This window comes from Lolium rigidum, chromosome 7 (assembly GCF_022539505.1).
Source record: "Lolium rigidum isolate FL_2022 chromosome 7, APGP_CSIRO_Lrig_0.1, whole genome shotgun sequence".
In the NCBI taxonomy this organism is placed as follows: domain Eukaryota; kingdom Viridiplantae; phylum Streptophyta; class Magnoliopsida; order Poales; family Poaceae; genus Lolium; species Lolium rigidum.
The window spans coordinates 272177485-272191686 of NC_061514.1; the positions used below are offsets into that span (position 1 = coordinate 272177485).

At 43.1% G+C, this 14202-nt stretch overlaps 1 protein-coding gene across 1 annotated transcript; it reads right to left on the reverse strand.

The window, feature by feature from the left end:
* Window positions 1-419: 419 nt before the first annotated feature.
* LOC124675449 (COBW domain-containing protein 1-like) lies at window positions 420-10975 on the reverse strand. The gene is made up of 9 exons (XM_047211526.1): window positions 10775-10975; window positions 10153-10370; window positions 9478-9592; window positions 9183-9272; window positions 8843-9001; window positions 8595-8714; window positions 808-918; window positions 587-668; window positions 420-497 (listed from the first exon to the last, which is right to left on the reverse strand). Exons 1-9 carry the CDS (start codon window positions 10922-10924, stop codon window positions 442-444), a joined length of 1101 nt encoding a protein of 366 aa, XP_047067482.1. The 5' UTR covers window positions 10925-10975; the 3' UTR covers window positions 420-441.
* Window positions 10976-14202: the final 3227 nt, after the last annotated feature.

A 14202-nucleotide genomic window follows, 5' to 3' on the forward strand; every position in this document is an offset into this window, starting at 1 on the left:
GAGCACATCGTCTTACATTATACATGTGTCTTCTGCAAAATTCGCTGTTGGGCATATACAGATGCTCAGCAGAATGTCTTTTTAACTACTATACCAGCGGGACGCTTTGATGGCACAGAATTCTACAACAGTTGGAAGTGGTTGGAATCGTCTCTTGATCTTGGCACTGAAAATTGATTTGCCCAACTGCACATTTTTCGATGGAATGCAACTTCATGAACATGGGAGAGCCCCTAACCTGAGTCTATGCTGTGTGAGCCTCCATGCAGTATTGGATGACATGGAATTACAAGTACCTGTGACCCTGAGGACAGGAAAGAAAGTGAAAAATGGTAAATACCGATAGGACAGAACTATGAGATTCACACTACAAACAGCAGGCAAGTTTGCAACCATCGCGAAAGACAAAGAGGATAACTTGTGTCGTGCAAACCATGATAATCAGTGCTTGCAGCGACTGAATGAATCTTGAAGAATACTGATATCCAAATCACGCCCTGTAGCAAAATACGCACGAGACAATTCAGGATCTGAGTCGTAACTTGTAAGTAATGGATGATTAACTACAGTGCATTTGTAAACATACCTATGAAAACTATCTTGTTTGTGCGAGATTGTGTATCAGACCATTCTCGGGCCGGGACAACCTCATAGACTTCCCTCACTGCCTGCATGAGGGCAAAAACAGACTTCAGTAATGATAATCGGCTCAACAAAGCAGGCATACTTAGTAACTTCACATTGCAAGAGGACTGGATAAAAACTTTGGCCAATAGTTCTTTCAGATGCCTTGTATGCTGTAACAACCTGTAATGTATGAAGTTGGTTCGAATTATGAATATGTAAAACCCCTTTGCAACGATATATATCCATGTTAGACTTCTTCTCCCAAAGAAGATCTTCAAGCCATGATTCCACCTGTGAAACAAAATGGACCAGGCAAATATGTAAAACTGGTGTAAAAGAGACCAGACACAACAATTATGGCGCGTTCTAAAGTTCTAATAATGTAGCAATGAGTGCAGCAAAGCACTCATCAAACACTTATATAAATTCTTTAATAAAGAAGAGATTCCTTGGGTAAGTTTAGTGTAGGCTTTTGGGGAAATTGTGGATGGGTTGGTCACTTGGACCTCCACACCCTCTCATATATATAGCTCAACTTAGGCTTACATGTTAACTCATACACTAGAATAGTCTAGACACTACTACTATACTAACACTCCCTAGAATACTCTAGACTTTGCTAATAAACTAACTTAGATTCTAGCACACTCATTGGAATATTCTAGACTTTCCTAGGAGACTACTAATCTCCAATTCCCTAGAGCATTCTAGACTCTACTAGAGTACTATTACACTAATCTTAGATTCCAACACTCCCCTCAAGATGGGCGATGGATATCTATCATTCCCATCTTGTTACATGCCAACAAACATTCCTTACTACCTAATCCTTTGGTTAGACAATCTGCTATTTGTTCTCTAGAGGTTACATGGCTTAACTTCAAGGTTCCTTCGTCAAGCCGTTCTTTAATGAAGAATCGATCTATTTCCACATGCTTTGTTCGGTCATGCTGAACGGGATTGTTAGCAATGTTTATTGCTGACTTTTGTCGCACCAAAGATTCAATGGCCCTCTCCGCAGTAGCTTCAATTCTGATAGGAGGCCTTTCATCCATAACATCTCACACAAACATACCGCCATTGCTCTATACTCAAGTTGATCTTGAGACCACATGCTGCTTCTTGCTCCTCCAAGATACCAAGTTTCCTCCTACGAAGACACAAAAGCCTGATGTTGACCTTCTGTCATCAAGGCAACTTGCCCAATCAGCGTCACAATATCCCTCCACACTCAAGTGCCCATTGGCCTTGAACCATAGACCTTTTCCGGGACTTCCTTTCGGATAGCGTAAAATTCTATAAGCTGCCTCTAGATGTCCACTTCTTGGGTCATGCATGTAGCGGCTCACCACACTCACGGCATAAGATATATCAGGTCTCGTATGGCATAAATAGATAAGTTGACCAACAAGCCGTTGGTAGCGCTCTCTATTAACCTGGATCTCCGACTCGAGCACATAGCTGGTGATTTTGCTCAATAGGAGTTGAAGCGAGCCGACACCCAAGCATACCGGTCTCATTGAGTAGATCCAACACATATTTCCGTTGAGAGATAACTATTCCTTTAGGAGATCTCGCAATCTCAATACCCAAGAAATACTTGAGTTGTCCTAGATCCTTAACCTCAAATTCTATGCTCAATCTCATCTTCGATAGGCTTATTTCATCATTATCGTCTCCAGTGATAACAATGTCATCCACATAAGCGCAAGGATGGTAATACGACGCCACGAATGCCTATAGAACACGGTATGATCCCTATTACATTGCTTGTAACCCATATTGCGCATGGCTCTCCGGAACCTATCAAACCATGCCCTTGGTGACCGCTTGAGACCATATAAAGACTTCTTCAATCTGCACACCTTCCCCCGGGTGTTGGAGTTACTAAAGCCGGAGTGGAATGTCCATATAAACTTCTTCCAGGAGATCTCCATGCAAGAAAGCATTCTTGACATCCAGTGATGCAAGGGCCAACCAAAGTTAGCGGCACAAGAAATAAGAGTTCTTATAGTACTCATCTTTGCAACGAGCGCAAAGGTCTCGTCATAGTCAATCCCATATGTTTGGTTGTAACCCCTTGCCACCAACCTTGCCTTGTATCGTTCTATTTTCCCTTCGAGGGATTGCTTCACTGGAATACACCCATTTGCAAGTAATTGGACGTTTTCCAGTTTGGAAGAGTAACAAGATCCCATGTATTGTTCTTCTCAAGAGCTTTCATTTCCTCCAACATGGCCTCGTACCACTTTGGGTCTTGTTTTGCTTCTTTCCAATCTCTTGGGATCACCACGATTGCAATGATGCGATGAAGGCCACGTACTTCGTAGATAGAGATGCATATGATACATAATTAGCAATGTCATGCTCCTCCTGGTACCAATTTGGAGGTTTTCTAGGCTGCAGCGCGGGTTCCTTTTCTTAAGGCAATGGGCAAGTCCATTGAATCCCTCGTAATAGATGGACTGCGTCATCGGACAATTCATCGGTTTCAACACTGTTGGAGCATGTTGCTCCCCGCACTCTGTGTGTCACTTGTCGTGGGAACTTGTTGTTGCACATGTTGCTCCCACTGCACTTTGTGTGTCACTTGTCGTGGGAACACTGTTGTTGCTTGCTTTGCTCATCTTGCGATTTTCTCCGTGTATACACTTTCAAGTTCTCTTCCTCGTTTGGCTTTCTCCATCTCTCTTCACTTGTAGCTTGTCTCCTTGTAGACTCCCTTAGATTTTCTTCCTCATTTGGCTTTGTCCATCTCTCTTCACTCGTAGGAGATGGAATTGAACCAACAACAACTTCTGGATGGTTCATGTTCCTTTGTCCTCAAAAGTTCACTCTCCCACTCTCGACTAGCTTCGATTGTGCTAGGAGAGTCAAAGTCAAACAACGAGAGCTGAGGTCCGTCTTCTCTCCATAGAACGGCTCGGACTCTCTAAATGGCATATCCATGCTAACAAATGTTCTCCGCTCACTAGGGCTCCAACACTTGTAGCCCTTTTGTCCGGATGGGTATCCAATGAAGATGCACTTCACGGCACGAGGATCCAATTTTCCCACCGAAGGTCTATGGTCTCTAACAAAGCAAGTACACCCAAACACCTTTGGCGGAACGATGAACTCATTTTGGCCATAGATCATTTCATATGGAGTCTTCATCCCAAGCACTCTTGAGGGCATCCGGTTGATGAGATAAGTAGCAGTCATAACCGCTTCACTCCACAAGAATTTGGGCACATTCATGGTAAACATAAGTGATCGAGCCACCTCCGGCGAGATGACGATTCTTCCTTTCAGCTACTCCATTACGTGGAGAAGTATCGGGACATGAAGTTTGATGAAGTATTCCTTTTTGGGAAAGAAAATTGCCAAATTCATTGTTCACATACTCGAGTCCCATTATACTGTCACGATAATTTGAATACTAGCGTTGAAGCGATTTTGGACATATGCATAGAAGTCCTTGAAGCATGTAAGCACCTCACTTTTATGTTTCGAGAAGATATATCCAAATCATTCGGGAGTAGCAATCAATGAAGGTGACAAAATACTTCATCCCGCTAACGAGAGACCACAGGGAAGTCCATACATCGAGTGAATCGAGTACAAATGGCAACGTGCTCCATGATCCACGACTCACATATGATGTCCTGGTGTGTTTTCCAAACTCACATGCATCACACACAAGTTTTTCTTTGTCCACCTTCTTCATTTCTTCGGGGAATATCTTACTCATAGTATCAAAGGACATATGGCCCAATCGACAATGTTGGAGTATCAACCTTGCCTCATCATCATTGGTAACAAGCTGTGAGAGCGATGCACAACGCTTCATCGGTTTCCCTTCTATCCAAGTACCACAATCCCTTATGTCTCACACCTATCCCAAGCCTCCTTCCAGTCTTCCTCTCTTCAATTATACAATTATATCGATCGGCAATTATTCGACAATCAATATCATCAACCAAAGAGCTCATAGACACCAAACTCACCGGAAACGATGGAGCATATAATACCGAAAACAATGTAATGGACGGAGTGCATTTCAACGTGCCGAGCCCCTTTCACGGAGTTGATAAGTTCCATCGGCTGTTTGGACTTGTCTCGTTATGCATGGGTGGATGTGGAGTATATGATGCAAACTCACTCCACTTACCCGTGACATGTGCTTGATGCTCCGAATCCGAGAATCCAATTTGAACAAGTTCCATTTAATGCGGGAGCCGACTTGAGATTGCTTCTTCGTTTGTGCAAGATTCACACAATTTCCTAGGACAGTTGTTTTTCCACTTTGTTTTGGAATTTCTGCACTCTCCCTTGATTGTCTCAACTTCTCAATCTCCTTGAGCAATTGAGTCATTTTCTCAAGTAGCTTCTCAATTGTTTGATTCTCCCCATTGATCAATATTCGTTGAAAATCACCAACAAACCAGCTTATGTGCTTCTTCTCTTCTCTGCTATATTTGACCTACTCTTGCGGATCTCTCGACCCCTCTGGATCTTTCTTCGGCTGCACACGCAGCTTAGGTCTCTCCTCCGTCCTCTACTCGCACACGCAAATCAGCACCTTTGCTTCTCCCTCTTCACTCGCAAGCCACAAGCAGCTGCACGCTCACCCAGCCTACTCCCTTCACCACCACACCGAACTTTGCAAGATTCACCACCACTCCGAACAGCTGCGAGACGGTTGGCTCCGCACCTCTGCGGCAGCTCACATCAACACTTCTACCCGGGCAGCACTCCACTCCTCTCGCCCATCTGTTGTATTTCCCCTGGATTTTGCGGAACTCCACCTCACTCCACCGAATCACCACGGGCAGCCCGTAGCACACACCATCACTGCCTCTAGCTGCGATACCATGTAGGCTTTTGGGGAAATTGTGGATGGGTTGGTCACTTGGACCTCCACACCCTCTCATATATATAGCTCAACTTAGGCTTACATGTTAACTCATACACTAGAATAGTCTAGACACTACTACTATACTAACACTCCCTAGAATACTCTAGACTTCGCTAATAAACTAACTTAGATTCTAGCACACTACTGGAATATTCTAGACTTTCCTAGGAGACTACTAATCTCCAATTCCCCTAGAGCATTCTAGACTCTACTAGAGTACTATTACACTAATCTTAGATTCCAACATTTAGTTTGGAATTATTATCCCAATGGAGTGCCTCAAGCCACAAATTTGTGTGGTTCTTTCTGGTGGAGAGATACTATGAAACTAGTGGATAAATACAGAACTTTTTGCACTGCGACATCTGAAAAGGTGACACTATCTTATTTTGGAATGATACTTGGAAAGGAGCTCTCCCTGCTAAGGAATTCCCACAATTGCAATCTCTTGCTCTAGATACTTTACTGTCTGTTAAGGATGTGGTTGGGTGTGAGGACAGGGCTACACTTTTCTACTTAACCTTATCACAGCAAGCTTTTGATGAATATAATAGAATGTAGGCTTTCCTGGCATCGATAAATTTAGATGACTCAAGCAAGGATGTCTGGAGGACTATATGGAGGGATATGGTATTTACACTGCTCATCTCTATTATAATCATTGCTTCACTCACATCTCTACCAGTAAGATATACTCATCGATATGGAAGTGCAAGGTTCTGCTGAGAATTAAAGTGTTTGCATGGTTGCTTATTAGTGACAGACTAAACACAAGAGATATGCTAAGGAGGCGCAATTGGAATGTTACAAATATTTTCACATGTGTGATGTGCCCTACTCACCAAACTGAAGACTGGATTTATCTATTCTTTGACTGTAACTTCAGCAGACGAGTTTGGTCGTATTTGCAGATTGATTGGACTCAAGAAGACAATATTGAACAGATGTTTATGACAGCAAGAGCTTCTTTTACCAAACCTTTATCTACTGAGGTTGTTATACTCGCTTGCTGGCATATTTGGAAGCAAAGGAATGGAGCCATCGTTGAAAATATCAGACCCTCCTTTGGCTCTTGGCGTAGACAGTTCATTCATGAAGCCAACTTGCATGTGCATAGGGTGAAGGATAAACATGCTGATGTTTTTACTTTATGGATTCATAACCTGCTGTAATCCTCGTTTTTATTTTCTTTTGTATATAGTTGTTATACTCTTGTAAAGTTAGGGTGGTTTAATAAATTACTGTGGGGATTTTGCCCCAGTCTCTTGGTAAAAAAAAGTGCAGCAAAGCAATCTAGAGGCATACGTCTTCCCAGAAGTATTGGAATAAATGGGCCTAAGTGGGCTAGTTATTCAAAGAAGTCAAAGGGTCCGTAGAGATTATGACATGTGTAAATATTAGTCCCACTTGCCAGTTTATAGTGGGCAAGAGCAACATATAAGAGCATCTCTAGCAGGTCCCATAAATGACCTAAAACTGTAAATTTACGGTTTTGGGCCAAAAAAATGCACCGAATAGATCCTATATAACGGTCTGACCCGTAAATATTTTTATAGGGACCTTTAAAGCGAGGCGCTAGACCCTCAGATACAAGGTTGATTAAGGGTGACCTTTAAACTTGACATAGGGAAATTTCACCTCAATTGGTCACCGGACTGGTACCAAGTCTGGCAAAATTCCGCTGCGCTGTTAGGAGTCTGGCCAAGTCGCCGCCTTATTTCACCACACTACTCTGATTCCGGCCAATTTTCGTCAAAAAGGCAGCAAAACTGTAGAGGAAAGGAGAGCAGCCATTGGAGAAGAGGGGAGGAGCTCGGCAGTGGCCAGAGCTGCTCCAGAGCGACGTGGGGTAGGCCGGCAGCGGCTCAGCTGGAGCGGCACCGGAGCAAGCAGCCATCCGGGACCGCGAGCTAGCCCTTGGCCGGAGCACCTGGAGAACCGGTCATGCACTGGTAGGGCCTGGCACGTAGAATAGGGCGGCGGCAGCCCTGCCGGAGCGTCGCCGGAGCGGTGCCAGAGCAGGCGGCCGACTAGGGCAGGACCGCGAGCGGTTGGTCAGTGCGGGCAGGAACTCTCGTATCCGTGGGGAAGAAAGGGGAATAATCCTTTCTGGGGGCTTTTTTTCTGGTATCTGTTCTGCCCGGTCCCTTCTTGTACTGTAAAAACTGCTTACAGTCATCAGCTGAGGGAGTATCCTAACAATGGGTATACATAGCTCCCTAAAATCACAGTTTTACTCCAGATTTCTAATTTATTTGATATGTATTGCTCTATATATGTGAACAGTACACGTGTACCAAAGTATTTGTCCAAACATCGCACATGCACAAACAGATCGCGAGATTGATTCTTACACTGGTGATGTAGATGAAGACTTGGCAATGCGGTGGAGGAAGAAGAGGTCAAGAAGCCAGTGAACGACCGCAGAGGAAGAAGAGGCGAGACGACGATGAATAAAGACATAGCAGTAGGGTGTACACACTTCCCAGAAACCTAATTATCCAACTATTCGTGCAGGTCGACGATCATTGGGAAGTTCTGGAGACTACTGCTTCTCCTTATCCTGTTGTGCGATATAAGGAATGCGAGACTCGGTGGTGGCAAACATAGTGAGAGGGATTGGTTCGTTGATGTGAAGATGTCTATCTTGTCAAAGGGATGTCTCCCTTTATAGAGTCTATCTTGTAACAACCTACTAACGGCACGATTTTGAGTTTTTGACAACCAAATCTCAGGAACCATGAGACTTCTCCCGCCATGTGCAATGGGGTAACTGCAGGAGGACGTGGTGTGGATTAGGCAAAATATGAATAAATGCAATCAGGCGCGTGTGTGGTGAACACATAGCATATACCCCCCCTTGCTTTCTCATTTAGGGTCCCCATTTGAGCAGCCCTTATATGTTAGTCTTCCCTCTCTAAATTGGCAAGGTGTGACTAAACTCCGACATGCCAAAATCTGTAGAGACCCTTTGACTAAACTTCGAACTGCTTACAATAATGTATTCTCGAGCTCACCCTCAGAATAAAAGTATCGCCCATACATCTCATTCAAGGACAGAAGGTACCTTAGCCAAGTCGACTGGATCCTGTTCAGAAATGCACAGGGTGGAAATACTGCTATCATGACGACTATTTGGTGGTACTGATTTACTGTACTCCAGAAGCTCCTGTAGTTGCGATGAATTCTGGGGAAGAAACACAAAGTAAGTTGGATGCATATATATGACTAAGTGTTCACATCACAAAACCCCTGCTGAGTACAATGAAGCACCAAATAAGTAGTAAGAAAGTCAAACTTCACTAGTTTAATTACCTTTACACCATATGCCTGTCGATCAAATATTGTATTTAAGTCAACCTGGCATCGGACAGAGCGCACCACTGTAACAAGAGCATTGACATCATGAATTTTCCTTTCCAAATCCTCGAGATCGTCTTTTACTAAATCAATTTTGTTCAATATCACAACATCCTGTTACACAGGAAATTGACGCTTTTTATAGTTGTTTGGATGATTAACACCAAAAAAGACAACTCTCAATTTCGAGAGCCCACAGGGACCAACACAATGAATCTTAGATTCAAGATGTAGGCCCCACTTAGAGTGTGTGAAATGAGAGACAAGCTGATGCCAAAACAAAACAAAAAATTACCGCAAATGCAATTTGATGAAATGCTTCCGGAAATGATGAAGAGTTTGTGTGTTCGTCAATTTGCTGCCTGAAGTTCTTTGCATCAATAACCTGATGCACATACAGTAACAAGTTAAGCAGGAAATAGTCAATTGCAATTTCATTTTATAAATTGTGATCCAAAGAGCAAAGAAACAAGTCTTTTTCTGAACTATACGTATTAAGAGTATGTCAAGCTTAAATGAGAAACTGTGCCGCAGCATGTGTTCTCTTCCTATGCAAACTGTGGCAAATAAAAAGGTCAAACTAAACTAACCGTAATAATAGAGTCTAGTCTGATTGATGACTCCAACTGATCGTCCAGCCAGAGAATGGAGACAAGTGGTGCAGGATCAGCCAAACCAGTTGTCTCCAATAATATGTGATCCATTCTGCAGCACATGAGTTGAATCTGACAGGTTAGGGAAAATAAATTGCAGTGCATTACTATCAAATCAAACATCTAGTGAAAATCAATTGAAGAGCACGACCCATTAGGCATTTCTAAGTATAAATATTCAGAGTTACGAACCAGTGCATCAAAGCATTAGATTAAAGAAGCGTGAACTAATTTTTAGAATAAGAAGCGCTGAATTGATTCTAGCTTTTCATGTACAACTAGAATAAGAAAGCAGATAACTTTAGAAACAGAAAAAAAGGCCCCTTTTCAGGAATAATCAGGATATACACAATTTAATAGTGAATTAAAAATAGAATGTCAACAACAAGTCCGAATATTGGGCCCCTTTAAGGATTAAGCTGGATACACATAATTTTAGCTTTGAACTAAAAACATAATGTCAACATCAAGTAAGACAATTTAATTAGACAAGTTTGGTGAACCAAAGCATCACAGTCTACAAATAACTATAGAACAGACAAGTAACTATAGAACAGACAAGTAATGTAACGATTCCATTCAAGGTACTAGACATGAAAATGTGTGCCTTACCTCTCCTTACTCTGCACCAGTTGCTCAAGTGCTTGAACCAGGCTGTGTTTTACAGTGCAACAAACGCATCCATTTGCCAGCTCCACCCACTCCTCGACAAGGGCACCACCTTGTCCCTCATTAATCATTGCTCTTTCCACTCCGATTTCCTCACCGAACTCATTCAGTATTACTGCTATTCTCTTCCCATGTTGCGCACTCAAAATGTAGTTGACTAACTGAAATTTCAAAGCACGGCGAGTAAGTATTAACCCCGCGTGGTTCCAACAAGCTCAATTAATAATTTCACTGGAAGAAGAAAGACAGGAGGTGACATACAGTCTGATGTATGTCAACAGAACCTGAATGGGAGATGAAATCTGAGTGCTGACAGAAAACTCTAAGAATGGTGCTAGAGTTAGTACCAGTGATTCCTCCTAGGACACAACATAGGCTTAAGCTTGGATTCAATCTGGTGAAATTAGAGGCATCCTATCGATACGGAGTCCATACATGAGAGGTAACTGGCAATTTGTCGCTGATCCTGTGCAGCACCGGGATACATCGCGCCTACTTTGGCCAGACACAGTGGTGGAAGGAGCAGAGGACGGGGAGGGGGTTAGGGCACGCGGTGAAATCTTACCGTGGACTTGCCGGCGCCGAGGTAGCCGGTGATGACGGTAACGCCGACCGGTGCGGAGACGGAATTGGAGGAGGAAGCGGGAGCCGGAGGAAAGTTCGCCTGCGGCGGGAGCTCGACGGCGAGGGGAGGGCAGTCGTCGTCGTCTGCCATGGCCGCCGGCGAGAGAAGAGAAAAGGGAAAGCTCAAGACTTCGCGTATACGTGGCCGTGTATATGTTTTGGGTTTTGGACTTTAGAGAACGACCACAAGGTCAAAATGGGCTTCTACACCTTCTTTTCCCCTTCTCTAAGTTTTCGTCATGTTCTACTCCCTCCGTCTATAATTTAGATGTATCTATACACTAAATAGTGTCTAGATTCATCCAATTTTTAACATATCTACATATATTTATGGACAGAGGTAGTACTATCTACATTGTGTCTAGCAATATCCCGCTACCAACATTCTAAATCAGGTTTGGAAGAACAAAACCATCTTGCCAAGGATTCAAGTCTTCACTTGGCGTTTTCTCCGGAGAGCCCTTCCCACTAGAGCTAGCCAGGACTGGTAAGTACTCAAAACACATTAGCAAACTTTATTGCAAGTGGCAAACGGAGCTTGGCTCTGGTGGTTAGGTCCCTTGTGGTGGAGCAAGCCAGCTGCGGGTTCAAGTCCTAGACTGACGTGGGGTGTTTGCATTACTCGGATTTATTCCGAGGATTTAACCGACGCTATGCTTTCGGTGGTAGGTGACGTGCCCGTCAACGGCAGGCGCCGAGTGGTGACTTCGTCAACCTCAAGATATGCCGGCTCAGTTCCTCGGAGGTGCTCATAGGGGTAGGGTGTGCGTGCGTTCATAGGGGTGTTTGTACGTGCGTGTTTGTGAGCGTCTACGTTGTACTGTGTTTCTCAAAAAAAAAAAAAAACTTTATTGCAAGTGTGGTTTGGAGAAGGATGGTATTCATCTCTTTTTACCTGCCATTTCGCAAGAGCATCTTGGTTTATCTCTTCCTGATTTATTCCATCTGACCAACTCATACTGAACAGTAACTCTTTGACTCATATTATAATGAATTTTCTGAATATGAATCATTCTTATGCTTCCCTTCAAAACATTCTCACCTTTATGTGGTGCTTATGAAAGTCTAGAAATAATCGCCTCTTTGATAGAAAAAAAAGGAGAACTGTATCAAATAAATATGAATGCACAAGCTATAATGAATAATTTGAAACTTCTTGTTGCTTCTGAGAGAGGGGATATTCCGCAACTAGTTGCGCCCGCACCCCATTTTTGTTCTGACATTTCTAAGTTTCCAAAAATTGCAAACTAAAATTCTAGATATACATTCTGTTGTATCTTGTGCATCCGTCAAATTTCATCCAAAAATATGTCAAAATGCGGCCTACACAAAAAGAACAAATGATGTGTAAATAGTACGTGACACTATTTACGTACGTCTTCTCTTTTTTACACAGGTCATATTTTGACATATTTTTGGATGAAACTTCACAGATGCACAAGACACAACATAATGTATGTCTAGAATTTTAGTTTGTATTTTTTGGAAACTTAAAAGTGTCACAAAAAAAAATGGGGTGCGGGCGCAACTAGTTGCAAATGAGAGTTTCCCTTGCTTCTGATCCTCGCTTTGCAGGTGCATCCGAAGTCTCAGAGCCCAACGGGGATAGCAGCACTCAAGTCGGGTCCAATCATTGCAGGTGCCAAGGTCTATTTAGGTGCCAACGGGGATAGCAGCACTCAACTCGGGTCTAGTCATTGCAGGTGCCAAGATCTATTTAGATGCTTCTTAGAAACTAGATTTAGATGTGCGCCTTGGCGCACGATCCCGTGAAAATCGTGCATATTTATATTTTATATGACAACGATAGAAATAAGGTGTAAAAAGATAATATTTTTTTTAAGGTTTTACAAAATGAAGTTAGTAGAATGAAATTGGGTTAAAGCACAAAAAATTGCAAACGGAGTAGCTTAAGGTAATATAAACTTGTTGGGCAGCAACCCTTTTTAACTAACTTCATAAGGAGCGGATTAACGCTTTGACTAACTTCAGAATACTCTGCTTCTGAATTTGGGAACCAACCTATACTTTATTATCATTAGTTATTTCTTTATTTCGTTGAAATTCTTCCCTTCTTTAATTTCTACATGGAGCGATCCTTCCCACATTGTATGTATGCTTCTGCGAGAATGGGCATTGAGATACATGAAGGAACATAACTCGCTTTATCAAGCGGTGAGCTGCATTTGTCAAAGGAAACTTTTGGGGCTTTCTATTGCTCACATGGTGCAGTATCAATTTCAAAGAATCGCGAGATTCAAATTAGAATGGATTGCTAGAACACCAAGCTATACTACAATAACAAAATTAAGATGGTTGCATCAGTCGTTTTGCTGGCAAGGAAAAGTGGATTGTGCGTAGATACATATTGGGTACTGGCTAATTGCTAGGAGAGTGATCTAGACGTCTAGTAGCTCTGGCTTACTGAAAGAAAAGTGTTTGTAGTGGCCCGGTTAACTTAGTGGTGGGCTGCCTTGTCGCTTGGGCTAGTACGGAGAGTTCACTGATTAGTGGGTCTTTTTAGTTGGTGAGTTAGATTGCGTAAGCTTTTTTTCTTCTGTCGGGACCTTTCTTCCCCTACTATCCACTCTGCTTCGTTGGTAGTAGTCTGAGGAGATCCTTTTTAGTTGGTGCGGGTGCTAGCAGGATTGGGGATGCATTCTGTTGAGACTGGGGAGGAGCGATGGGCACATGAGCGAGGGGTAGGGTATCTTCACCGAATAGCACGGCGGCAGAAATGTTTGCCGGTGTCGGAGCGGATGTGACGGATGTCGTGGCGATGACTGCGGGAGCTGATGAATCGTGAGGAGCCACTTCGGCTGTGGGAGCAGACGAATTGGGAGGAGCTACTTCGGCTATGGCAGCGGAGGCGGGATGCAACGAAAGAGTGGTTTGCGCGCAAATAAATTACTCGCTTGGCCGGAGCCAAAGCGGTCGATCTACGGCTAATAGGTACGGTTTATTTTACTTATTTTTTAGAAATAAAATCTTTATATGGATGCATGTTCTCATAGGTCATAGCTCATGTTCCCAGCCAGTTAACTATTGAATATCAATGGCGGATCTATTACCTCGATCTGCCAGAAGAAGAGATGCGTGATGCACCTCCTCTTCTAATTTAGTGCGTTGTGGTCTGTATCCCTAGGTTTGTTCAGAGTGTTTACCCCTATGTTAGCTGAGAGTGTTTGTCTTCTCTTGTGTTCCAGTTATCACAAGATTAGCCAAGATAAGCGTGTGCTAAGACATGTCTGTTGTGTAGTTTGTCCTCCAATAATTTGGCCATATGAGATATGCAACTAAAATCTAAGTGGGCAAATATGACTATATCATGCTGGATTGTCATTAATCTTGCTACTCCTTGCTGATCAT

Coding starts and splice junctions, on each gene's coding strand:
- LOC124675449 (XM_047211526.1), bottom strand. CDS start 10,924: ATGGCAGACGACGACGACTGCCCTCCCCTCGCCGTCGAGCTCCCGCCG. Junction 9,273..9,477: donor GACTAGACTCTATTATTACG/GTTAGTTTAGTT, acceptor TATGTGCATCAG/GTTATTGATGCAAAGAACTT. Junction 919..8,594: donor ATCCAGTCGACTTGGCTAAG/GTACCTTCTGTC, acceptor TTTGTTTCACAG/GTGGAATCATGGCTTGAAGA.